Source organism: Falco cherrug, chromosome 6 (genome assembly GCF_023634085.1).
Source record: "Falco cherrug isolate bFalChe1 chromosome 6, bFalChe1.pri, whole genome shotgun sequence".
In the NCBI taxonomy this organism is placed as follows: Eukaryota; Metazoa; Chordata; class Aves; order Falconiformes; family Falconidae; genus Falco; species Falco cherrug.
The window spans coordinates 56,760,988-56,788,809 of NC_073702.1; the positions used below are offsets into that span (position 1 = coordinate 56,760,988).

General features: G+C 37.3%; 1 protein-coding gene across 6 annotated transcripts in view; it reads left to right on the forward strand.

The window, feature by feature from the left end:
- Positions 1-27,822, forward strand: part of PTPRK (protein tyrosine phosphatase receptor type K) — a 412,555-nt gene that overhangs the window by 113,333 nt on the left and 271,400 nt on the right. For all 6 annotated transcript variants that reach the window (XM_055713989.1, XM_055713991.1, XM_055713990.1 and 3 more), the window contains exon 3: positions 26,713-26,984. In XM_055713989.1, the coding sequence (XP_055569964.1) occupies positions 26,713-26,984 (272 nt within the window). The remainder of the gene's footprint in view (positions 1-26,712; positions 26,985-27,822) is intronic.

The window sequence follows — 27,822 nt, forward strand, 5'->3', positions numbered from 1 at the left end:
TGGCAGTGTTAATTTATATACAGTTTCCTGGGGCAACACAGACTGTTTTATTACTGTAACAGCTTTTCATTATACTGAAAATTCTACAAATAAGTACCATGCATGTCAATATTGGAGTTTTATGAGACAGAGAGAAAGGAGGAAAGAGTAGATTTGTTGAAATTTTCTTCAATTTTTGACTTTTTAAAAATTAAATATAGCTGTAAAATTTTCAAAGATTTAATCTAATCTGAGATAGTACAAGTTTGTAAAATAGCAGAAGGTAAGTATAATTTATTTTAGTGTTTTTAAAGTTTGAGGTTTATGATTTGCCATATTGTATTAAGTGCAGGCATAAATTGCAGTGCATTGTGCTGTTAACTGGCACAATACGGTAATTTCAACTCTTTAAGCACTTTGTTAAGGGATGGAGAAACTGGAGATTTTTTTGCTATCCTAGAGAAGAGAACATAATTAAAGGAGGTGTGCAAACCCACATTTATAAGATATATGGCACATCTGGCAGCTTGTGTGAAGATAATATGTTTGTTTAGCTGTGGGAATGTCTGCAATTGTATCTGCCAACCTGACACAGTAGGAGTTTAGCTAATGAGGTTGCCTAGCAAAAAGTGCATCAGGAGGAAGTCAGGGTTAAAAATAAGCATACATATGAAGAGGGAAAAAAGATTTATAATGGATGTAGGACTGTTCCAAGTTGTTATGGCAACTAACATTTTAGACCCATAACTACATAATAACAATGCTGCCAATCCTAAATAGATTGCGTTTTTGTTACATGGCTGTGTTCAATATTTTTTTAAATTTTCAAAATTTTTAAAAATCACTATTTGAAATACTTCATCAATGATTACATAAAGTCCATATATTTTAATTTCTTTAGAATTACAGTGAACAGAGTAATAAAATACAGAAAAACTACGTATGATTTTGTACCAAAGCAATTTTTTTACTAAAACATGCAAAATATATATAAAGGTTAAATCCTAGTACTATTTATTAGTTTAGACTTAAAGCATGGATTTTTCTAACTTTTTAAAATCAAGCTAATAATGCTGTTTACTCTCTTGGGACTATTTGTAGGAAAATCTTTGGAAACATACAGAAATAATAACCACAATGCCTAGTGTAGTTATTTGCCGTAATGGTCCCGAAAGGGAGAATAAATCTAATTTGTTCCTGCCACCTCTTGAAGCCATTTTTTTCAGAAAGTCTATGTAACAGATGATATGAGAAATTAAATATAATAGAGTTAGAGTTGCAGCTCTTCCAAGAGTGAAGAAAAAAATTAAGTATGAGGTTTTTTTCATAGAAGGATTCAACTGTTCCTTGTCTCTTAAGAGCTTACTGTGCCATAGCATTGTTTTAAGATTTGGTATAAAAATTACTAGGTTTGATGAAATCATAATAGAAGTAATAATGACATAGACATTTACTATATAGAACCCACCTTGGAGTGGTCATAATGTGGCAGGCGTAGTCTGCCTCGAAGCTGTTCTCATTTTAGGGTTTATTTTTTAGTTGAGGGAAGCAGAATTCTAGCTCCCCTTCCCTCTGGTGCAATATAGAAAACCTCCTGCATCATTTGTGTAAAGAGATGAGACAAAAGAAGGTAGTTGCTGTAATTCAGAATTTGCAATTTTTATATAATCAAGTGGGCTTAAGCAAGATGGTACTTCAGTTATTTGAAAAGTGTGTGAAGGTGTTGAAGACCACCCAAGGAAAGTAAATTGTTCCAAAATCACACCTAGGTACAGCCCTCTAAATTTCCTCCAGGAGGAGCTCTGACAAAGCACTGGATATTTAAGGAAAGGTGTCATTCTGCCCATCTCAAAAATTGTCTCAGCTTAATTAAGTGCTTTTGTGACACTTGGAGCACTGCCTTGCTCACTGTCTGGCAAGTTTTTCTTGACTAAGAAACAAGCAACACAGGTGGTGTTAATTCATCTTCCAGCTTGCATTACCCCATGGTGGTGTGTCTTCAGTTCTTTAACCCTTCCGTTTTTCACATGCATGCAAGGACTGAGTTGTGTAAGTTGCTTCGAAAATCAGTGGGACTTAAATTATTTAAGCCTTGCATAAAATTCATGTACTGTCGAAGGAGACTGGATCATCTTCTGTGATTTGTGAAGGTCTTTACTAGTGTTGCTGAACTATTGGTTTTACAGTCATTCCTGCCATGGCAAGGACAAGCATTTGCTTAATAATCCTGAGTCCAGATTCATAAGCATTACTTAATATAATGCGAAGGCTATTTACTTTCCTACCTTTCTAACAAGGGCATATTTACAATAAGATTAAGAGATTTGCTGTTGGTAAGGGTGGTGTTTGTCATGTCGTAGGTATGTGTGCATAAAATGGTGACATCAGGTTTTCTGATAATTTGAGAAGTGGGAAACTAAGCTGGAAAGAAAGCTGACAGCCTAACAGAAGGCTTGAGGTGCGAATTCAGGCTTTGTTAGCCATAATTGAGGAATGAGGTTACCGGTAATTCTCAAGGTCTCATTTTTTTTTTTTTTTTAATCAAATATATTAGGAGCGTAAATTTTGTGCCAACGAGGAAAGCAGGAAAGAGTACAAAGCCTGGAACATTAAATGCAATGCTGCAATATGGCTGTCCAAGAGATTTTTAGTAGGAACTTGCTAAAAGCTTAGTATTTAATTAAAATCCCAACTTTTTGTGAGACATTAGAAGCTAAGAGCTTGGAGGTGGCTGTGGGGGGAAGAGATATTGAAGGATTAAAAAGAACGTTCCTGGTCACCTTATTACAGGGAAGCTGAATGTGTTATTTGAATGGTATATACATAGCAGAGGAACTATTTTGTCTGAGAACATCTATGGGTGTGTTTGTAGGAAGTCTTCATAGCAGATACTGTCGATTGCAAGGAATCACTGGCAGCAGCCAATAATGTTCCAGACATCTGAAAGAAACTCGAGTGTGAAATTGTGCAAGTATCAGCCAGTGTCCTGACCACTGGTGACACTGCAGCGTGACAAGTCTGGTGCTAGCCTTTGGAAAGGGCTGGAGTAGGAAGTAGAAAAAATATCCAGTCTTCACAGTGGGAGAAGTTATCAGTAATAATTCTGAAGTACATCCTGTGATCTTTACTGTCCCATGTCAGAAGTGTTTTGCGAAATGGTGTGTATTCTGGGACTTAAAAGTTACTGTGTAAAATAAAGTTATTTAGGATATTTAAACTTGTAGCTTACTCCAGAGAGCTGCTGAAGACTTTCATTGAGTGGCTGGATGATAGCAAACAAAGTATTAAAGTGTGTGAAGCACAATGCACTGATTTATCCGAACTATGGAATAAGACTTCATTCACTGTAAAAAGTGCCAGGCAAACAGTCAAATAGTGTGTTACTGTGGAAGTTATTAGGTGGAAAAATGGAAAGCATTTGTAAGCTACAAGGAAACTGCAGTCTTGTGCTGCACGTGGACCTTGCCCAGTGCAGGGTAGATGCAGTGGAGACTGATTGTGTTAGAACTTCTTTTGCTAGACAGGGGGGGCGGGAAACCTGATGGTTGCTGGTACTCCCTTGTCTAGGCAATTTTAGGTAGTTCTTCTGTGCATGTCAGTATGTCCGTGGTCAATGCTTGCTTACGCAGATGGCATGATCTTCCAGTCCAACTCAGTTTTAGTAGAATTACCTTTGCAGATACACATTGGTATGCATACTGCTAATACAGATCTGTTAAAATACTGCTCTTTGAAAGAGCCTTAGCTTTGCAGTAGTTTGTAAACCTTCTTGCCCAGCGTTTGTTTTTGCTAATTTGCTCTGTTATTGTGAATGTTCAGGAGATTTATTATATGCTTAAGGAGAGTGTGATCACGTGATAGGCCTGGGTTGATGGAATTTTCTTTACCAAAGTGGTTGTATAATGCAGTGGTGCTTTCGTCTGTTCACATGATCAGGACTGGATTGAGTAGTATTTGAAAGGATATAACACATCTGAAAAAGAGGCAGAATTTAGAATGAAAAAGGGATAGAGAGTGATGGCTCTGTTCCTGCCATTCCCGGAAACGCGATGCATTTTGAAAAACAGCAAGTTGTGTAGAACAGCTTGAACAAGAGAGTGAGAGAGCATGTATGTTAGACAATACATACAATCATGAAGCAAACAGTATATCTGAATACAGAATATTTTTTCTTAGAATACTGGTAATAGGATGAGACAATGGAAACAAGCGGCACATCATAATGAAGGTTGATACATATGTTTCAACATAATGACTTTTTTTTTTTTTTTTGACAGATGAAAGTACAGGTAGATTAAAACAAGTGCTGGATAAATTAATGAATGATAGGACTCTTAACACAAGAATTCAGTTATAAAGTGTGGCTAGTGAAGTTCCTGATCTGCTTTCTGGAAGAATGAACATGGGAAAAGATCAGTCCTTTTCTTGTGCTATTCCTTAAACATCCCAAATGGCCACTGTCACAATATGTTCTTTTTATGAAAGGATGTAGGTGATTTCAGAAGCTCCTGCCTACTGCTTTCTCCAGCTCTGTCCTGACATGACTTGGAGAGAAAGTGGCTGGTTCTGTATTACCTTTGAGAAACAGGCATTGGCATGATGGGTTAGCATTCAACTTTTGATTTTTACCAGGAGATGGACCTGGTGTGGAGCCTGGCCCGCAAATGTTATCAAAGGGTATGAAAAATAGCTTTTAAGTAGCTTGTGAAGCTGCCCCTTTAAGCACCTTCCTGCAAGTTCTGCTCTTTTCCGAACAAGAGGGATGGATATTATTGTAAAACTATGAGTGTTTCTGTGGTAGGTAATAAGAGGACCGGAGTATTCTCAGTTTCATGCTGAAGGGTTTAGTGGCAGCTGGAAGAGGTGTGCTGCCAACTAGCTTGTAGTCACAGATGTTGCTGAAAAGGTTGGCTGTTACAGTTAAGTAAGGAGAACTGACTCGGATTCTGCTCTTTAGAGGAAACCTGGATTATTGCAGGACTGGTTTTGTTTGAACACACCTTCTGAAAGGTGTGGAGCCTTTTTGGATTTAGTGATTGTTAATTTGCGTAACAGCTTTCGCATGTTGGATTAGGATTTCTTCAAGTAGAAGAAGCTCAGAAGGGAACTGTGAGGCTGCATTCATTTTATGAAACAACCTGTCATTTATTTCCAGAGTGGGTGAGTTATGTAGTTCTGTGGTGTCTTCTTCAAATTAGAAGGAATCATGTTGAGTAATCAGAAAAATGTGAATCACTGATTAGCATCTTTATATAGTCAAGAGTACTGTTTTCTGTCTAGAACTGATTAAAAATATATTTTTACGGTAACAGGATGTAATTGAAACAAAACATAATTAATTTCTAAAGTGCATTTAAAAGCATTCTCTTTCTGTCTTTCTCTTTTTGCACTGGAAAGCAGGAAAGCAACACTCAGCTTTGTTTTTCATTCCTTTAAGCTGTGAATTTTGATTCAGACAAAAAATATTCTATAAAAAAGTAACAAACAGAAGTGTTGACAAGCTGTCTAGCTGTAAATGGACAATCATGGTTTTGCATCCCATTCTACTAAATGAAATATTTGATTGTCTTATAAAGGGTTTATGGGAAATAACTCCGGATGCTGTTTTTCTGCCTGTGAGCGTTCTCCAGAAACAGACAGGTCTTGAAATTAGGAATGCTGGAGATACGCATCTTTAATCTCGGCATTGCTAGCAGTAGAGTTACCAACAAGGGAGAGGAGTCTGGTAGCCAGTTTGTAGGAAGCAGTGCACAGTGTAGTCAGCTCATTTATATATCTCAGGCATTTCCCTTCGTAGGCTTTCAAAAATGGGGGTCTTCTGTGGATATACTACCTATTCTTTTGCACTGAGGAAACAAAAAATAGTATCTTTCCCTTGTAAGTTATATGGTCTTCCTAAATAATGCTTTTATCTCTTTGTTTTGGTACATTTTTCCTGTTACTACACTTCTCCCTATATTTAGACTGTAGTTTCTTTAGGTTAAGGAACAAGTTTATATGTACAGAAATAGCATATCCACTCAGACTCTCATGTAATTAATTTTCTAAATAAATATTTTTAAGCTGAGTTGCGTGGACTGGAGAGGATACCTCGTTAAAATGTGGGAAACTGTTAGCAAACATCTTAAGCGTAGAACTAGCAAGCTGAATGGTAACTCACTGGAGATGATTCTCTAGTAAATCTGCTTAGTAACATGAGCTCAAGCAGCTCATTGCTTTTAGACACGTGCATGTGTGTTATGAAGGATTTGTCTCGTTTCTTAACTTATTAAAACATATTGATTGGTCAACTGGAAGTACTAAATTGTATGGAAAAGTAAATTAAAATACACAGCTTTTTGCGTTCAGTGAGCACTTGAAAAACTGGAATGTTTTCCTTCCTTATCATTTGTAGCAGTTTGGAGGGTGTTCGTGCTCGACAAGATTTATTTTTTATATTTTTCTTTTACAAATGGTAATTTCACAGGTTCTTAGTTTCACTATTTTTGCAAAAAGACTTTATCCAGTAATAAAATTAAGCTGTAATCAGTTATTCTATTAGATCCAAAGGTTTTTATAGACTTGGTCAATGTCTTGTTCTGCCCCCACTTTCCACTGAGGTGCAATTTCTTACATAGTCTTGAGAGGACAAATTCTTCAATATTTTTCAGAAGGAGCTGAATTTCAGCAGGGAGTCCATTTTTGGCAAAACAGTTTGAAGTTTAATGTGAATAGTCTTTTATGCGTTTTATGGCTAGGATGGATATGGGCTAATATTTGTCTAGCCTTGTGTGGAATACATTTTTCAAGGGATGCTAATAATTTGATTTATTTGTTGAATGTAGGGCCCTGTTCAGTGCCATATTGCATCTGCCTTCACAAGAAAAGCACTGTGTATTGAGCAGGCTGTATTAGGGAAGCAGCGTACATGGACAAAATCTTTTTGTAAGAGACCTGGTGCAATTTGTAAGAACCAGAAAGGAGGTGTGGCAGGTTGAATCACTTCAGCAGCATGGCACAGCATTGCTTAGCAAAAAATGGTAGCACGATGTATTTGCTGGAGAGCAGGAAGAAGGTGTAAGAGAAAACTGAAACTTTGTCAGTGGTGGAAGAGATTTTATCTGTCTCACAAAAAGGGAATCTAGGAGTAAGTGGGAAAGGTCGCATTAATAGTCAAAGGTCTGGTGACAAACAGAATTAAGGGGACCAGGGCTGTGTTTGCTGGGCCGTGCTGTCCATTTCTCCAACTGCAGTTCCTGTGTATTTCACTATTAGTGCTCACAGGTCTCACTGTTGTTGACATTTACTTTTTCTTGGTGGAAGGTGAATGATAGCATAGTTTAAAGGCTTGGTAGTGTTTCAGTAGGATTGGTTGATGTTGGAGGAATGAACAATGAGTTTTCATTACTGCCACCCCCCATCCAAAGCTGGATATGGGGATTTCTTGTGAATGTGTGTTGGGTATAAGGCATGTTAAATTTGAAGAATTTACAACAAATAACACCCCTCATTCCCCTCACATCCCTTCCCCACCAGACCCAGAAAAAAAAGGCAGTTCCTCAAGATCTGATTTATTATAGTGTCTTAATCAAGAATTTAAAATTACACATTTTTATGGAAAATATTCATCATACAGGAGGGTGCCAGTTTGCTTCATAAAATTCATTTAATACTGCACATCATAACTGTATCAAATGTGTGATTTGGTTACACATCCACCAAGGGTCTTTTTTCTGTTGTTATTTTCCCTTGGCATTTACAAGACTGAACCTTCTTTCTAAACCCTCAGAATTATTAAAACTCCAATACTCAGAATTATTTCTGGATGTGGTGAAAGTTTCTCTTCGGCCATGCAGTTAACTCCTGTTCTCTGCCCTCTGTTGTAGCCTGTTCTACTTACTGGACACTTCTTTACCTCTCTACGTTTTGGATTTACAGTTTTATTTTGTATGATTATCAAATCTTAAAAGGAGACATAAGACACTGGAGAGGCAAACTGGGAATCTTTGTGATTTTATTTCAACAATGTTAAACACTTTATTTCTCCCCTACTACTCTGTTAAGATATCCATACCCTCCTTTTATATATTCTCTATAGCTAAGCCCTTTATAGAAGTATATATCAACATCAGTTAATATGAAAACCAAGAAATTGTTTGGGGTTTTTTTCTTCCTAAAACGGAGCTAGAAGTGGAATAAATGATGAAATTTTTCACTTGCACATGTACCCCCAAAATAAATTACGTACCCCTGAAATAAATCCACAGGAATGTTACAGGCTTTGCTTATCTGTATCTGAACAAGCAGATCAGAGATTCTTAAGAGAAATAGAAACAGTTTAGTGAGGAGAGAAAAAATAAAAAAGAAAATCTCCAAATGTCATGTTAATCTCCAAATGAGGTGCTGCAAAGCAAGCCTGGCAGCCTTTCAACAATTGCTTCTGCAGCCTTTTCACAAGGACTTGGAGAGGGACAGAGAGCTTCAGAAAACCTGCATCTATGTCAGTGTGTACGTTCTCATCCATTCAGTCCTTCCTCGGGGAAGGTTGAGGAGAGCTCCAAGTGGGGCGCTTATTTTTTTTTTTTTTTTTTTTAAGGCTGTTTTTACTGCTTGTGAAATACTTGAAGTTTTTCGTAGTCTGAAGGCCTAATTATCTAGCTATCCACAGATACAGACTGGAAGAGTTGTTCCCAGTCTAGACTTCTGTGTGTTGCTTGTGTGCCTACTTACGTGGAACAAAACCCCTTAAGTACTTCATTCTTATTGCTTATTCACTTAATGACTTCTGTTCTGAAATTAAAGTAATAGTGGTTTTTTGTGAGCAGATACTGGCTGTAAGTGTATTGAATTCAATAAATTGATGCTATTTATTGAAGGATTATATTATCAGAGATTTGCTACAACAACAATCCTGTTCTTGAATTGGTAGTCTAAAAGCGGAAGGTTTTGCTTTCTAAACATGAGCAAGATCTATGTATAAGAAAAATGTATCCTGGAACTCTTAGAGTGTTCCAAGGGCATGTTGTTCTGGGGAAGAGATCCTCCCCAGGTTTAATGAACTTTAACTAAATGATTTTGCAGTGAAGCCAGAACTTCAGGATCATGTAGCATCATCTCTCAGCCACCCATAGTGTCTAGCTGGACTTTGAAGTTGTACACTGGTTAGCGCTGTTTGTACTATAGCTGGCTCTCTCTGCAGCCCCTCTTTTCCTGCTTCTCTGTCATTTCAGCTGCTGGAGTCTTACATCTGAAGTCTTTAATTCCTGACATCTCATGTTTTACAACTGTGTTTCTCTCCTCTACTTCGATACCCCTTCTTTGGTTGTAATGTTGCTGTTCTCCGTTACTTTGAAATGTCTCCCAATGTTGTATTGCAAGCAGTCTTGCAGAACATTACTGCTTTTTTTTTTTTCTTGCAGATATATTCTGGAGCTGTTGTTAGAACAGCTCTTTAGAGCCTTTAGAACTCTGTTGTTAACCTCTTTGTAGCCTAATGGTTGCCCTTTTAACAAAGTGTAGTGTTTTTTAGTCTACCTGTTCTTCCCTTTCACATATTTATATTAATTTTCATCTCGGCTGTTCCATCTGGGTTTGTGATACTTTTTTTCCACCAGTATATTTGGTGTGATTTTTATGAAGAGTTTCAGGGTGATGAAAGCCATATTTATATGTTAATGTCTACAGAATTTGCTCTTCAGTTTTGTGTCCCCCCCCCCCCCCTTGCATTTATTTTGTTCTGGGCCATAAGGTTTCTGCCATAGGAATGTGAACTAGGTAGCAGAATAGGGTTTAAATGTAAAGAAGAATTTTTTGCCTACTTAACTCGTAGTGATAAGTGGTCCTGAGTAGAAATGAATAAACCTAAGAGAGAATAGTGTAGCATTACATTTGTCTATTAAATTGGCTAACTCGGAAATAATTCAGAGCAATATTGAAGTGTCTGCCTATGTAATTGTGTGTAGGTATGTATGTTACTGTCTTGTTCCTTCCTCAACTTAATTATACAGCACCCAAAATGATTCATGGAAGGTGAAGATGGTTTCTGTTGAATCTGATGGGGCAATTACATGTTTGGAGGTGATGTAGGATTACTCCAGCGCTTCTCATTACATTGGGTACCACACGTTAGTGTGTATTTAGTTTGAAATGAAAGGGTAAGAGTAAGAGCCTTGTTATATGACTCACTATTAAATCAAATGGAAATTTTCCAGTATGCCACTTAAAGTGAATCTCTCTGGCAGCACAGCACTTACAATAGTGTTATGATTTGTCAGTATAGAATCCTCTTATCATACCAATGTGATGTCCCTATCAGTCTGGAGTAAGTAATCAAATTTTTAAGGCTTTGACTGGAGGTGAAACTTTATAACCTTTGCTTCTTTGAAGACTGAAGCAATTTTTTTAATTGTTAGAGATGATAAATAGCTGTCCAAGTAATTGTACCTTATAAAGACAGTAAGGCACTGATCACTCAGGGTAGCAAATGTGCTTGCTGACCTTTGAATTAAAGACATTGTGGCAGATATTAAAAATTATGGTCTGTTGGTAGTTTTCCTTCTCCAAAGTTATACCTATCTGTGATTTTAAACTCGAGTAGCATGGTTTCGATAACATTATCATTCTTTCTTTTCACGGAAACTGTTGATTCATTGGATATCATGTAATGTGAAAGTGCTAGCACTTTCAAGCAAATGCTAATTTGCCAAAAATTAATATATTCTCTGAATATAAATTACAAAAATAAACTGGCAGTTCATTAGTTGCTATGAAACACAGAACAGAATAAGTTCTGGCAAAGGAGAAGCGTAAAATTAAGGACAGTTTGGAGTAATTGTTTGAGAGAGACTACTGATGTCTGGCATTACATAGGTGTAGATATTATGTGAATTCAGTATATGCTTTTATTTGTTTCTGTTGGCTTCGCCCTCCCCATATATCCCTGTATACCCACAATCTCTAAAGGTGCCTTTTGTGGAGAAAAATGAAACCTTGCAGGAGAGAGGCATTTCTCTTGATAATTCCAGCAATATGCATCATTTTATATGCTGATTTTATCCTACATTGTTCAAATTGGTTCATTAAAATTAAACATTATTGAATACTTCCGTAGCCACCTGCACTGCCTTAATTCGTGTTTTGCTAAACAACTGAGCCATACAGTTGCTGCAAGCCTTGCCTCACTGTTATGTTGCATATTACAAAAATGCTTGATTATATTAAAGAAAAAAAATATTTGCTTTCAAAATATAACTTGCATTTCTCAATGTATTATTTTTATTCTGATAAGTTTCTTAGTAGATTTACACTGAAATGGTGATTAGTACCTGACACTGAAAGAAATAAATGGTCTCTATTAGCTATGTAGACTTCAAAAAGTATTTTTAGCTTTTAAAGGTATTTTAAGTGTTTACTTGTTTTGCTTTTTGTTCAGACAAAGGACTTATCCCAACCCAGGCTGTGCAGCCTAATTGTTCCTGTAGGTCCCTGAATTGCTGGGCATTTATTTATTTGTGTTTCATGTAATAATCGGAACATTGCAGAAGGGAATGGGGGAAATTGAGATTGCAGATTTATAGAGTCAGAATGGCTTTTTGCATTTATAGTCACTGGAATCCTTTTCCACCTTGCCTTTCTCAGCCTGTACTTAATGCACTTGGCTACTAGTAGTTTTCCTGAAACCAACCAAATAATAAGTCCCAAACCCAACAGCTGATTCCTATATGAAGTAGATGATGAGAATGTATAACGAGCTTCTGTTGTTGGTCTCTAATTTTTGCTTGATGAATTAACATTCAAAATAGAGATAGCTGTGTCACAGTAAACTTCGCTTTAATAGGGGCAAACACTTTCCATATCTGTGGGTGTCTTCACTTGCATTCATACTGTAGTCTGTAGTTGAGTAAGATGCACCTAAAGATGATGTGGTGTGTTTATGCTGTCAGCTGACCTCCTTCCCTCGTGGTTCCTGGCTGTGCAGCCCTTTGCGCTGGCCTGGTGTTACCTGACCCCCAAGTCCTCGAGGTGCAGTTCTGGGCACTGCTTGGCTGGCAGCACGGGTGTTGTGCTCTCTTGCAGTTCATGCCTCATGTTGCCTTCCAGCATTTCATCATGTCTTCTCCTTCCAAAAGGCTAGCCTGAGTTGTGCAGCCGTAGCCTTTGCATCATGCTACAAAAGCTACTGAATTGCAGCCCCCCTTCCTTCCATCCCCTACCCTTAGTATTTTGAAGCACAAAGAGGGATGTGGGGGCAGTTGTGTCTTGGAGTTGTGGAGGTTACACACAGGGCTTGGGGGGCGAGCAAGCCAGGTGTGCAGAAACTGGATAGCCTGGATGGAGTTACCTGTGGGTGTCCTGGCTGGGCCCTGGGGGACAGGGCGTAGCTGCTTCTGCTGCTGACCTGACTGGACAGCTGAGAGCTAGGCACTGAAACAGTGTCTTCTGTCCAGCAAAGCTGATGATCTTCAGCTCCTTAACCACCTCTCAATGTGACGGTATATTTGTTGTGGTAGTGAGCCAGTGTACACATGCTGGGGAGTATGGAGAAGGAAGTTCCATAATATTTAATGAAGTGCAGATGTATTTCTCTAAATATATGAGGAGAAAAGAGGGAAGCAGTACATACAACATGTCACTCTGCAATGCTTGCTCTATTAAGCTTAGGGAAGAAACTCCTTGATGAAACGGAAACTGCTTTATGGTAGGTGAAAAGCTGTTTCAAAAACACATAGTATCCAGCCGTTCTTAATATTTTTGTCAGTGCCACGGTTGATGGAAGAACAAGTGTCATTTGAACTTGCTGAAAATATCGAGGTTACTGCGCCTGTGAACCTGTTTGAGGGTAATCTGGGTTCAAAATGACTGTGGTGTATTGGGGTACCACTAATCAAGAAGAACTGAAAGAAAAATGAAAAAGAAATTATTTTGTGAAACTGTGCATGCAGGCTTGCAACTAAACTTGAGTGGAATGATCCGCAGCTTGAGTGTAAGGTGAAGCAGTAGATTTGCAGTGGATGGTTTTTGTGGTTGCAGTGAACAACTGATCAAATGTGAATCCGCATTGTTGCACTGTTGTAGAAAAGGCAGCTGTTGTGACTGCTTTGTGTAGGATATTCTGTATTAAAATTACATAAAGTAGTCTTACTGGTTTGTTGTTTTTTTTCCTTAGTGCAGTTAGAAGAATAGGTACCTGTATTCAGTTTGGAGCATGGAAGGAGCATTCCTATTCTGGGAAAGCTCAGAGGAAAGCAGCAGAAATTACAGAGGGCTGGATAGCAACATATCCTTTCTGGAAAGCCTAAAGAAATTATGATTGTATTTTCTACAGGAGAGAAAAAGGAAATGGAAGCTTTCAAAAGGTAAAAGGTTAGTGTAAAGAAGGTGGTAACCTAGTCTTCATGTTGGCTGGTAATAGGTTAAGCAGTAATAATCTTAAATTGCAGTAAGAGAGATTCAGGTTGGTGATTAGCTAAAATGTTAATTGGATCCTGGAATTGATGCTTAATAACTGTCTCTTACCAGAATCTAAGTGCTCTCCTGTCTACTGTCACAGTTTTCCCCTCTGCAATGTCCGTATGTGCATAAATGCCAGGAAAAGTTGTGTGTCTTCTGTCTGTGAGAGAAGAACCTGTCAGCTAACAATACTCATACTTTATTTCCTATTTTTATCTCTTTGTTGGAAAGAGTCTACATTTCTTTTTCTTTCCCTATTTGTTGTGGATTTCCATTCTGAATAGGGGAGATTCTGGTTAGCTCTTAATCAGTCTTAGGAGCACTGATAGGTAAAGCATAAGAAGAAATAAATATTTTATCTTTATTTTAAAAGCTTTTTTTTTTTAAAAAAAAAACAACAAAACCCCAGAAACAACCCACAACCTACTTTGTTGTGATTAATACTTGTGCTTGTTTTCTAAATTTGTTTGATATTGCCTTCGTAGGAAGAGATGTTTTTTTTTAAAAAAAAAGTTTAGTGTTAGAAGATGATGCTATAAAATTTATCTCTTTGTTTTCTGAGATGCTTCTTGACACTTGACTCTATATATCTTACTTGGACATTTAAGATATTTGAAGACAGAATTAAGAGCTATCAGATTTTCTTTACAGTTTCAGCAAATTCTAATGCTGGAAGAAAAGTTTTAGAGACTGGAATTACACTTTTAGTTGAGGATAAATTATACATTCCCTTAGGAAGCACAAGTGCAAAAACTTCTTTTAAAAGATTAATTGTAGTTCAAAAAATTAAATAGCTCTTTCGATGACTTTGTACCATGGTATCTGTACTGTCATTGGAGAAACAAAATGTGAAATAACTCAATTGCAAAAGAAATTTGGAACATGGGTTCAATTCCTAGTTCTTACGATTAAGTACAGTGTTTGACTAATGAATATTAGTGTTTGGTTAATGAATATCAGTGTTAAAAGTTCACAAGTTCTTTGAAACGGAGACTAGGTTCTCGTCCATCATATGGTATATCTTTGGTAGATTTCTTAGTTTTGTATTTTTTAGACCTTTATGTTAATCACATTAGTTGGTGTCTAGCATTAGCTAGTAACCTCATGCAGGTAGGATAATGTTTTAAGGGCTTGGATGAATATGCTTAGTGTTTTTGTTGGCATTGTGTACTTCAGTATTCAAAACAGGAGGATTTAAATAGCATTAGCATGTATGAACTAGCTATTTGGAAGCAAAAAGCTGTTTCAAATCTTATTAATTGGAAAGTGTGCTATCAAGAGGAAAGATGCTGATCTTCATAAACCGAGATGTGTTCTGAGACCAAAACAAAAATCCCCCGAACAACAAGGAAAACTACCAAACCGCGTTAATAGCTGTGAACTTCCAAGTTTTCTGTAAAACAGCAGTCCTAGTTTATATGCAGTCTTTCTCCTTGCTGCTGTTCCTATTGCTGAACACTGAGCCCAATTATTTCTTTCAAAACACCATAAAAAAATGCTAGTATGTTAGCATGAGTGATTTTTATAATAGATAGGGTTGTTTCCATCCATCTCAAAAGTATTTCCCTGTAGAAGAAAGATGGTGTGTACTAGAGTGTAAACCCAATTGAGCTGCTAATATAATTTGAAAGGCAAGGATTTTATATGGAGAGCTTATTTATTTATCTATTCATTTTTTTAAAACAACTAATTCTGCTGGAAAATGTGATGACCTCTCAGATGTCCTAGCCTCCATCATGCCTGATGGAGATGCAGCAAACATCAGACTAAGCACAGGTTATAATCATTGCTCTGGATGTAATGTTTTAATGCTAATCAGTTTAAGCATTTGGGAGAGAAGAGTAGTTGACGTGTGGAACGGAGGGCTGTTAGCAAGAGGTGAAGCATGACGAGAGTTGTCACACACCATAAAACCCGTGTGTCTGTTTTAACTGTGAGCTCCAGCATCTAAGAGAGAAAGGAATTCTAATTTCTGAACTTAAGTTTTTGTATGTATTTTCTAAGCCTGCTTAGAGGATCAAGACAAATGCTTCAACTGTGTTTTGGGTGGGTTTCTTGTCTGTTTCAGTTAGTTTTATTGCCTGTATGAATTTTTTCTGGTGTACAGCAGATATTTAGGATTTTTCATCTTGTTTCCATGGTATTTAATGTGATGGATTATGAATCCCTCTTATTCTTGGATAGGATTCCTCAATGCATTTTTTGGATATGTAGGATCTGTGGATTTTTCCTGTTCTCGTTACGTGGTGTTGAGTATTTATTACGGTTATCATAGAGATGCATTATAGGGTTGCTTGCACTTGCAATATCAACATCACAGTCAGTAACTGGAAAATGAAAAGAAATTCCAAAAGTAGCTGTCTGTAGATGTTCCTTTTTTAACCTTTTCCTTTCCATCTCTAAAATTCGTACCTTTCTGGGGCATTCAGTTTTATTGTACCACACTTGTTAAATTGCTTGAGATTTTATTTCAGTTATATGCATATCTGTATGTAGTTGGTGGTATGAAGAGAGACTGAAGACTTCAAATAATAAACTTAAAGGTTTCCAGCTTTTTTTTCTTAGGCAAGTACTTAAGTTCACTAAATAGTACTGCAGTGGTATTGATAAAGACATGACTGCTGGTTATTCTCAACTGGAGCATGAATCAAGGCAAAGTAAGATACGTACTTCAGAGGGGGCGATGGATGGGTGATATTCTGAAGAAGAGGTAGTAATTTGCTGTTAGACCTATCTTCTGAATATATAAGTAAGTATTATTTCCACAACTTAAATATTGTTCTATATTGTTTCTCAAAACTCTTATCAGTGGTAACTCTTAGCAGTTGCTGGTTCTTAATTCATGTCATGCATTTAATCAAGGGATATACAGCTCCTTAAGTGTAAGTCCTACACCTGTAAAAGGAATAAAACCTGAAAGTAAAAGATGATTCTTCAGGTTGCTGTTGCATAAAGCAAAGGTCTGAGGAAAATTGTTTTAATAGCAGGAAAAACTATTATTTGTTGCCAAGAAAAAGTGATCCAAAGTAAAGGAATGCATATTCTTCCACTTACCAACCCCCCCCCCCCCCCCCCCCCCCGCAAAACCTAATGAAACTTATTTTATAAACCTCCCATGCTTTAAGTAAATTCTAACACTGCTTTCAAGAAATACAGGGCATAAAATGGCCTCTTTTAAAAGGTCTATAATAACAATTATAATCTGCTATCATATATGGTAATGTTACAGCTTTTGAGCCCTTACTTAACTGTTGGTGATCCGTGGGAGTGGTATTCTCATCAGATTGTTAATTCTTATTGTCTGCTGTCACACCCTCATCCAAGGAACGACTACTTTAATTTCTGTCTTAACATGCTCTAAATAATGTTTCTTTTGGAAGAATGATTAGTATGTTAAAGACACTCTGAATATGAATGCTGCAGTTTCCTCTGGTATCTCCACCTTGCTGTGGTGCTTGTTGGCCCATTCCAGGAGTCAGTTATTTTCCTCACCTGGGAAGAAATCAAACTTTGCTGTCCCCTTACTTCTCTCAAGAGGGGACAAGAAACTCTTGATGATTTTTTCTGGATCAGATGTTGATTTGCCTGATGCAAGGGTCCAGTGAGCACAGATGGAGGAGGATATGGGGTGTATCTGTGTGCTGGGAGGAAAAGCCTTTTGTGTTTCAGTGGCAGTGAGCTTCCAGGTCACCCCGGCTGACATTGGTGAACGTGAACTCCATGAACTTGCTTTTGTGCACCACAGCAAACACACGTTACACCGAAGGCTTACGCAAATGCTCAGCACTTATATTTTCTATAAGACTGTCTACCTTCAGAATACATATATTATTTTGAAATTTCAATTTATTTCCAAATAAATAATATTCTTCAGAGGAAGTGGCTAATTTGATCTTTGCTTGTAACCATCTCAGTAAAGAAAAGTGTGTCCCTTTAACCAGCATTTGAAAAATCTAAATACCCCTTGGGCTGAAGGTCTGTTTGGGTGATCAGTTTACGTTTAGTAGTGGTGATGATATGGTGTGATTGTAGTCCTATAGGTGGACACAGAACAGCTAACATTGGCCTTTCATCCTGGAAAGTTTGCCACAAAAATAGGTGGAACAAAACTAACGTGCAGGGAGATGATGTCTGTCTGTGCATTATGGCTCATCTTATCCAGTCAAGTAATATCAGAACAGTTTACAGCCATGGTGGAGCAAAATGGCTTTCAACTCTTTTCTGCACCTGTATTTCATACAGTGAAGTTGTTGCAAGTGTTTGTAGGTGTCTGTGTCTTCATGGGACTGAATTTTCCCCAGGAGGTGCAGAATGCCATGAGGTTTGGCAGTGTCAGCTGCCACTCTGGGAGCAGCTGCACATTGGAACATCTTACTGGCTTTAGGCTGTGCAGACCCAGTTATTTGATGTCCCAGTTGGCTAACTTTCTATTGAGTTGGTACTGTTGTAGAGTTAGTAGGTTTTTTGGAAGTTTTGCTTAAAATACACATTTTCTTCCAGACAGATAGCTGACCAATATATGCTGCTTTTTGGGCAGCAAAAAACAGCCCCTTGGGTGATTTAAGTGTCATAGAGTTGCTGTGCCACGACTTGTGCAATATTTACGAGTTTACAACAACATTTCAGATGGCTTGAAGCTGCTGTTACTTTCATCTTAGCCATCCATTCACAGATGCTGATGTTACAAATGCATGATCGAGTGCCTTGATTAATTCTCCCAAAAATATGAAATGATTCTATGTGCCTTTTGGTTACTTAAATGCAGCTTACTGTTCAGTAACATTGTCCTTTCGTAAACTTGCCTGATGCACCGTATCAAATGTCATTTTCTGAATACTTTTTTGGAAGAGACTGTTCAAAGGAGCACACTGTAAGATAAATGCTCTTTTGTATACATGCTGCAAACTTGCATTACAAATTTTGGTTGCTGACGTTTTTCTGTCTCAGATTTTGGAGTGCTTAAAGCCTATGTATTTGCTAAAGATCTATCAAAAGAAAAAAACAGGGTGAAAAGACTTAAATTATCCTACTCAGAAACTTCTCTCTCATAGTTTTCTTTATCTGCATCAGTACAAACAAATCCACAGGAAGCTGCCATTATGTATAAGAAAACCAGAAATTCAAACACTTCAAAAGTGTGTATTTTTCATGTTTATTCATATGTAAAATGTTGATAAGGGGAGCAGAACTTTTGTAGCTGCTTATAGCCTGAGGAATGATTTTCAGTCAAAACTTTATTAATAAATTTTGTTCCAAATAGTAGCATACCTTTGAAGCGTGGGGTTTTGGGTTTTTTCTTTCCCTTTTTCCCCTTTTAATCGGTAAACATTTTGTTGTTACAGAATAGACAAGTCATGAGTGATAATAGTATGCCAGTAGTATCATAATTGTGAATTATGTGAAAAAAGTGAACTGTTGTGGCACCTGTGATACTAATTCTGTGGCTGACCTGGTGCTGCTTTTATTTACCTTGCTTACATTGGTCTTATCCTGTGCTGCCTTGTCAAGCTGTCTCCCTGTTGCTTGACTTCCATGGATGTGAAAACTGGGGGAATCCCAGTTACTTGACCTTGCTGGAGAGTAGTGCTTTTGGCATCATCAAGTACGAGCTGGAAGGCAGGACACCTTTTCTTGTCAGATGATTGCAGTGTCTGTGCAAAACTAATGAGCTATTGCAGTCCATTAGGCTGAGTTTCTGACTGAATGAGTAAGTACTCGCCTTTATTTACGTGATGTAGCTTAAATGGCCTGTTTGGGGTTGGTTATTCTAATAATTCTCATTCTCTAAGGGAAGTAGAAAAAAAGCGCCTTCCGTTCTCAAGAAAAGATTCACGTGTCTTCATGTTGTGTTTGTTGGTTTTTTTAATCTTTGTAGTAAATTCAGACTTGTCTGTCTTGCATTTGAGTTGTGTTGCACTGGCAACGAAATATGCAGGGAAGTTGAAATTGGTGATCCTTATTTTTTCCTTCTTTCATTTTGACAGTTTCTAAAGGAACTGAAACAAGCCTTCAACAATTTGAGTCTTGTGTAGGGAATAATACTGCAAGCAAGTGAAGTGTGTGGAAAGACACCTCTGAATTGTAGCCATTTAGAGAGATTTTGGAGAACTGTGTTGTTGTTAATACCAGTAATGTTATTTTGGAAGTTTTTTAAATGAAGGCAGCTGACTGTCAAAGAAACCAGACAAGAATGATATTGCATGTTTTGTACATGTATGGAGTAATGCATTTTAAGTGGGATTATAGTGTCTTTGTGTTTAAGTTCTAGATATATTCCTTAAGGCGTGAAACTGAACTGATGGGGCAGGGCACTAAAATTGGAAAGCTTAATGTTGTCTCTAGTTTTTCTTCATAATTTCTTTGATACTGTTTTTAATCTGTCCTAGGGTGGCAGATGTTCACTATGTGTTGGGTAATGGAAGGAGAAAGGAAGAGGAGGAGGGTATAATGGTGAAGTGTTGGTGTGTGGGTTTTTTTGGTTGGTTGTTTTTTTAGTTTTTTTTTTTGTTTGTTTTAACCCAAACAGATGGAGTTTTACTTTGAGTATATTTAATTTACTCATTGGGGTTTTTTTCTTTCTCTTTTTATTTTTTTTTAATAATATCCTTCCTGCAAGAAGAAAAAAATAATAGCTTTTGAGGTTTTATCATAAGCCTTTACTTTTTGCCTTCTTGCAAATTACAGAAATACATGCAAAGTGCCTTCTGTGAAATGATCAGTGTTCTCTGAAGAACAAAATAAGCATAGATACTAGTGTGTGGAGAAAGTAAATTTTCTGTGAGTTAATATAGATGTTTCTGAACTTTTTCTGCTTGCGGTCTACTACCAGTTTCAAGCTTATTTCTGTGTTTTGGTGCCAGTTTATTGCCCACTGTCTCCATAAAGGTTGCCTGAAACCTAATTGGGGACTATAACATTACATAGTTGTGAAAAAATTAAATAAAAAGATTATATAGCCCTAAGCTTTAGGATAATGCACTTAAGTACCTTGACTCTCCACCTCATGCCATTGACAGTTGTCATGAAGTAAACACAACCCCTTCTTTTAACTTTATGGGGAAGACTTCTTTTTCCATGATCTTTTTCTATGAATCTATTTAAGCATTTTCATATTACTCCCTTCTGCAGCGGGTCGTGTATTGGAGTTTTTTCCCCCATCAGCAAACCATGAAGTTGAAGCCACTTCTGTAGCCATAAATCTAGTTGCATATAAAATTAAGAACTTGCTGAATTCTTCCTCCCGCCCCCTCCACCTGAAGGTGACATGATTGTGCCCTAGTAACTGAAGGAGCATACCTACAGGCAGAGAAGTTACCACAGTGTGCACTCAAAAAGGAGATGGTTTGACAGTAAGTACTACTTTGGAGAAAAGAAGATTTGCAGGAGCTGAAGACCAGCCTGCTGAAAATTGCAAGTTTCACACTTCAAATAGAAACCTGTTTTTCAGGGAGCAAGGAAGTGAGAGAAAATAATTTTATTGGGAAACTGATCTGCCACATTGATATATTACAGCAGGCATATTTTATTTAAGGATTATTAATTTTTAAAAAATCTTAGCATGATTTCTTACCTGCAATTAACTGCTAGATGATAAGCGTGGTTTTCAGTAGGGGATAAAAACTAAGGCTTTTCACAACTAATTAGTTAAGGATTTAATTTATTCTGAAATGATCTGTCCTTGCCACTGAGCTAGGACATCAAATGCAATGCTTATCAAAATAAACAACACATGGTGAAAGCTGGGAGGGTTATAAAGATATATTTAATAATAAGGCTAAGGAAAAGTCTGTCTTGTGTTTACTTTTAGCGAGTTCATGAATAAGCGCTGAATAGGCATCAAAATTTCCCTGAAAATCAGATCCTAAAGTTAAATGCTTGACATGAGCTGGGTAAGGGCATAGGAAGCAGTGCTGTTTAGCTGTTTCATACTCTGATGTTTCTATTCTGTGCAGGAGAGAATTGGATTGACCTTTTACATCAGGAGTAATACTAGGATCTCTTAACTGGCAAATAAATAGCAGGCACTTCAGAGAAGAAAAGCAAAAATGAGAAGGTGGAATTTGATTTGGATTAAAGATTAATCCATTAAAGATGGATTATAGATAAACTATAACTAGGAAAAATTAAAACATGTTGGGGGGAAGAGAACGTGCTTTATAGATTTTAAAGATTGTAAACTCACAAGGATAAGGAAGACTCTTTTGGGAATTATTGAAAGGAGAGTGAAGCAACATCAGTGTCAAACTGCATGTTTCAAGAAAAACATGACTGATGAGTTGTGAAGCGTTTGGAGCTGCCCTACTACCAGAGTAACTAAAGACTGTGCTTAGGCATGGTGAAAAAATAGACTGAAAAGAATAGCTAAGAGCTCTGGCTCTTTGTCCAGGTATAAACAATGGGTTTGGATACATTTCACCCTGAATTTCTTACAGCAAATTCATCCTTTCTGCCTTGTAAGAAGAAAAAAAAACCATATGTACTTTTGCTTTTTCATGTTAAGTTTCTTTTTCTTCATTGCCCAAGATATAAGCAGACCTCCCCTTCCACCCCTTTTTGCTTTTAACAAGGCAACTCACTTGCATTGACTTCTTGTAAATTCCTAGTGGAAACAGAGCACAGGTCAGTGGTTTTGTTTTTTATTTTTCTTGTCTGCAAAAAACACAGGTGTGCATAGTGTAATACATCTGTTTGTTCTTGATCTGTTAGGCCAGCAACAATGGGGAAAAAAAAATCACAGAGCCGTCTTCACTGATTTAATAAAACATATATATGCAGTATCTAACACTATCTAACTGCTACTCTTTACCTTTTTGGCAATCACCTTTTGTGGTGGGTTGACCTTGGCCAAACCCCCACCCTGCTGCTCTTTTGCTCCCTTCCTCAACAGCACAAGGGGAGAAAATAAGGTGGAAAATCTCAGGGATCAAGGCAGAGACAGGGTGATCATTTCTTTGCTGTATCACCAGTTACTGTCACAGGCAAAACAGACTCAACTTGGGGGAAAATTAACTTCATTTCCACCTGGCTCCAGCCCACAGCATGAGGGAATGGGTACTGGGGGCTGTGGGCAATCCATGACACTTGTTCTCTGCTGCCCTTTCCTCCTCAGTCTGTTCCCCTGCTCCAGCCTGGAGCGCCACTGTGAATACTTAGCTCTAACATTTAGAGCAAATGTTTGAAAATATCAAATAGCTAGTTAATCTTGGGGATTAATAAGATTGTGAGCATTTCCCTCATTTATATTTTGCATTTCTGCAAAGTCCAACAATATCTTACTGTCTAGCTTAAGACTGACTGTCCTCTCATTATTTCCCTTTGTTTTAACATTAAATACTTGGCTGATTGTTCCCTGTTGCTTGAAGTTTGATGAGGTTTGCACACCACTTCTTGATTGTGTACCTTGCCCATATTACAAATAATAACGATCAAAGTTGTTGGTTAGCTCTGCCAAGTGGCCTCTTGTCTGCTTTGTAATGTCTTTATTAAATACAGCTATTAATGGAAAACTTTTGACTTGGTAATAATACAGTATTACAGATTTATTTCCTGTGTGTGATCCTCTTCCCACTCCCCACCCCTCCCGCAGTTATGCCTATTTTTCATAATTTGTACATACATGTTCTCTGCCTGTTTTACGCGGTCAGCTGGGCGTTGCATTAGCTGTACGTGACAACAGGTCAGATGTTTGCCTGACCACCTGGGACCTGGGATCTCTGTGTGGCCATATCTGCATACGCTTGGAGTGTACATTACCTGTGAAAGTCTTGTTTTTAATACCCATATATTTTGACGTTTATTTGGATAGTGTTATAAATTGCTTTCTACCTCAAATCAACACAGTTTCTGTTTTCTGTAGCTAATGAATTATTTAAAAAACAAAGGCAAATCTTCTGGCACTGGTTTATTTCTTTTACTTCATATCTAATAACATTTATGAAATATGTGTATTTTGGTATGTGAAAGGAATATCTGGTGCTAATACTGTGAGTACTTATTTTCATAGGGGTGCATCCCCACTGTGATCCTTCTTCTACTGGGTGCTACTTTATAGAAGTAAACTAGCATCAGTCAATACCTTTCAAATGTGAAAACTTTATAGCTTAGTCTTATCAATGCTATGCTACCTTCAACCTTGCTGGATATCTAATTATAAAGCTTTTGTTTCTAACACTATCCTTTCTAAAATGTCTACTGTTTGTCTTTGAGGCCTCTTTTTTTTTTTTTTTTTTTTTTTTTTTAAGATTGCACAGAAACTTGTGCTACATGCATAGTACTACAAAATAGTTTTCAATGTCAAAGGAAATACTGGCTTCAAAAAAACACCGGAGAGTATTTAGAGTTTAAGTTCTGCTTAAGGTTTTAAATTTTTGGCTTAAGATATTACAGGCATGTATAAATTGGGGGAAACTCGCTAACTCTTTCAATCCTATAGTATTTCTTTACAAATAAAGAATTACTTTTATAAGCAAGCTATTAGAAAATATTTTTTTGTCACTTTCAGCTACATAAATTTGATGTACGCCTTACTTTGGCTTTGGCTTTTGATTTTGTTGGAGTAGGTAGACAACTGAGGAAGGAGTGGAGTTGTGTACATTCATCAGATATAGCCTTTTAAGTTTAGAAAAAAAGGGGAGTGAGGGAAATAGTTTGTGAGATGCTGAACAGATGCTTTGGCTTTGTGATAAATGGTTTATGAATGTTGTCTGGAGCATTTAATGAAATGCTGTAGGACTAACACATGTAGATATATGCAAATTTACTGCTAAGTATTTTTAAATGATGAAAAATGAGCCTGAAAAAGTGGAGTACTATAAAATGTGTTGATGCAGAGAAAAATGTATGTTGGAGCTTCCAAAGACTACAGCAGATTACCTTACTATAGGAACAAGATCTTGAAATAATTCTAGTTCATTTGTTATAATTTATTGTGGTTTTATTTTCTTCCCAATGGTTTTATCTTAAGATAAGTTGAAAGAAAAAACATTTCAAAAGTTCTGCAAAGGTCAATTTTTACATTTAGTTCCTTTCTTCCCCCACCCCAGATTCCCTTCAGAAAAAGTTGTGAGGTTTATCAGCTTCCTGATCTTAGCTTTAGAAATGTTAAAAGTAACTTTATTTTGTATAGGGAAAGATCAGTTTCTTTCTGTGTATTGCTTAAAAATGTTTGTAAGATAAATTTAACAAAGGCTACGAGGCAATGTAGACAGCTGTGGAGAATCAGTGCTAACAGCGTGGAAAGGACTCTTCGTAATTTTTCCCTCATCCTTTTCAGTTTTCTAAATTATTTAGGAAAAAATCCTGATTTGCTGACATGCAGCTTTCCCCTGCCATATGCGTAGTATTTATTAAGAAAAAATTGAAAATACTGTCCTGTAGTGTGTCAGTTATGAATAATCAGGTGCTTAGAAGAGCATATGTATTAAGATAGAGCTCACCACAAGCATACTACCAAGTTTATTGTAGAGTTGAGGGGCATAAAAACGGCACACCAGTGGACATGGTTTACAAATGCTTTTCTGAGCAGCTATCGTGAAATCATCAATTGATTCTAGACCGTAATCATTAAAGAATTCTGATAGCAGCAAACCTAAATAGTATAATGATTCCTTTGTGTCTTCATAAATGGGTATTAATGATGAAGAGATGATCCTGTGCCAAATTTTCTAATAAAAATATCAATCAAATAATGGATTCTGCATGTAATTCTAAGTACGAACTAGTTATGTTACATTGTAGTAGAATTTTCTTTAAGCACCACCCCCTTTTTTTAAGATTGGTATCAAAAATGAAGATCTCAGCACTGTACTTCCTTTCTGTAATGTTGCCTTTTCTTGCGTTATAAATTTTTTAGCACAGAATTGCTTTACAGACTACTAAATTAGCATGTCACACAGATAACTTAATCCACATACATAAATTTTCATCTTTTCCTGAGCAACAGCTTGTCAGCAATTTTCAGAATGGTTAATACAACTGTTTAGAACATAGTGGAACACAGTAGTTCCTTGTTGCCTAAAAATCAAATGACAATGCTCAATATACAGAATGGTAATAATTTATACAAATATATTAGGTGCAACCTAAGAGTTTTTGCACCAATGAATGCTCATTCATGTACATACTCGCAGGACTTCTGTGAGAGTACTCATTTGGGCAAGTTCTCACAGACCTATGATTTCTGTAAAATTTAAGTTAATTTTTGAACTGTTTTTTGATGGATCTCATCTGAATCTTCTTCAGGAGGAATGTTTCTTTATTGTGGTGCTCTTTAGGCCTGAAAGTAGAACAGAAATTTGTCAACACAAAGCTGCTCAAATCGTTAAGCGGAGGGTAGGTAAGTTGAGGTTAGGAAACTTTTCTGCAGCAAGGATTCAGATTATATACAGAGTTGGGTTTTCTCACTTGTTTGTAAAGTTTTGCTTGGCATGCTGTCTTGGAAGCTTTGTTCTGTGGGGTTCATTCGTTAGGTAGTACCTAGTGCGGAGTTGTTGCTCTTGAAGAAATGGGGCTGCTCTAGGGCTGGGATAGCTGGTAGCCCTTTCTTTACAGTCCATTCTGCAGAACAGCAGGACAAACTGTTTTATCACTATGTCCTGTGTAACCTGTTTAAATATCTGATTTCTGCTTTCTACCTTTGTAGCTGGACAGGCTCAGCTTGTTCTTTCTTCTGTATACTTGTAAAATAAATTTACAAGGTGGGCTGTCTTCCAGCTATAGAAACTTCTGTTATCCCCTCAAATCCATTGGCAAACAGAGCAGCAAACCCAACTTTTCAGGACAAATGTGGTTTGGTGTCCTAAGTGAGCTATTTCTATTGCTAATGTATCTAAAATCAAGTCTGTCTCGCTTTCTGGGTAGAAGAAGGTGTGGTAAAGCTGCATTGAAGAATGTCGACTTCATTATTCCATATTTTTCATTTTCAGGAAACCTGTGGAGCAAGTTGAGAGAATTGTAGCCTCAGTGATCTCAGGATAATGATGATGCTTTGCTCCTCATTATTCTTATTCAGTCCATCTGTGATCATATTTCCAATTATCTTATCCTAAAGCAGGAGAGAGAAAAGTTTGTAGGTGGAAACATCTATGTAGGTCCTCAGAGATATGTAATGTCTTCTGTAGATACTGCTTCAGTGTTGTTCCTAGATATTTTATAGCTTGCTGGATTTTCTTGGATTTTGAGGTTTTGGGATATGAAAGCCTATGCATTCCATCTTTTTTCACAGTGAACAATCAGTTTCTTAGGATTTATTTTTTTCTTTACTACTGTTGTGTGTCTTTTTTCCTTTCCCACTCCCTCCTTGTTTAGGATCATACATGATAGTGATTTCTTCAGACCATGACCCTGGAGAAAAGACTCGACTCCAGCTTCCAACGATGAAAGAAAATGATACTCACTGCATCGATTTCAGCTACCTTCTGTACAGCAAGAATGGAGCAAACCCAGGCACTTTGAACATCCTGGTTAGGGTGAACAAGGGGCCGCTGGCAAATCCCATCTGGAACGTCACTGGCTCCACTGGCAAAGACTGGCTTCGAGCAGAGTTGGCTGTCAGCACTTTCTGGCCTAACGAGTATCAGGTAAGCTTGCAATAAGTTCTCACCGCTTTATAACGTTTACGGCGAGGTCCTATACAGTTTGTGTTCATTTTGGTCGATTCTGAGAGTATTTTCCCAATGTTCTTAACTAAAGTGTTCTGTTCAGAATAAATAATTATTTGGGATTGGATATTTTATATAGGAGTGATTGTTTAAAGTTACCTGTTACTGTATAATAGGAAAAAAATAAGATGAAAACAAGACTAATTAAAAGAAATGGTAAGGTTAAAGTCCAGGAACATAAAAAAAAAATGATAAAAACCCTCCCAGAAATAAATTGCCTGTGTAACTGTAATTTGTACCTGTGTTCCCTCCTCTTTTGGATATGCCTGTGTTACCATGTATAATTACATGACCGTAAACTCTGGGTTTTTTTCCACATGACATTTGCTTCATTTGCTGTGCAGGCAGAATGGTGCTCACCTAATGAGCAGCTGCTCAGGATGTGTTTTTCTCCTGTTTGCTTGCTATGGGACAAAACCACCTGCAGTGTAGGGCTGTTGTTTAGAGAGAGAAATTGTCTTGTTATTACTAGATGCTGTTATTTGATTTGTTTGATTAACCTGAGAAGGTACCTGCAGCTGTTTTGCTCAGTGGGTATTTGATGTGAAGGATGAATCTCACATGCAGGCATTTTTGTCCTGGTGTATAGGAGTGGGAAGAGTTGGATTAGATGCAGTCATCTGTGTTGTTACACCATGAGGTGTTGTCATTGTTGTATCTAGTGCTTACAGGCCCCTCTCTAAGGATGCTTCAGTTCATTAGGGTTCTTGCAAACAGTTTGGATGTCCAGACTAATTATCAAATAAAGCAAAGTGGC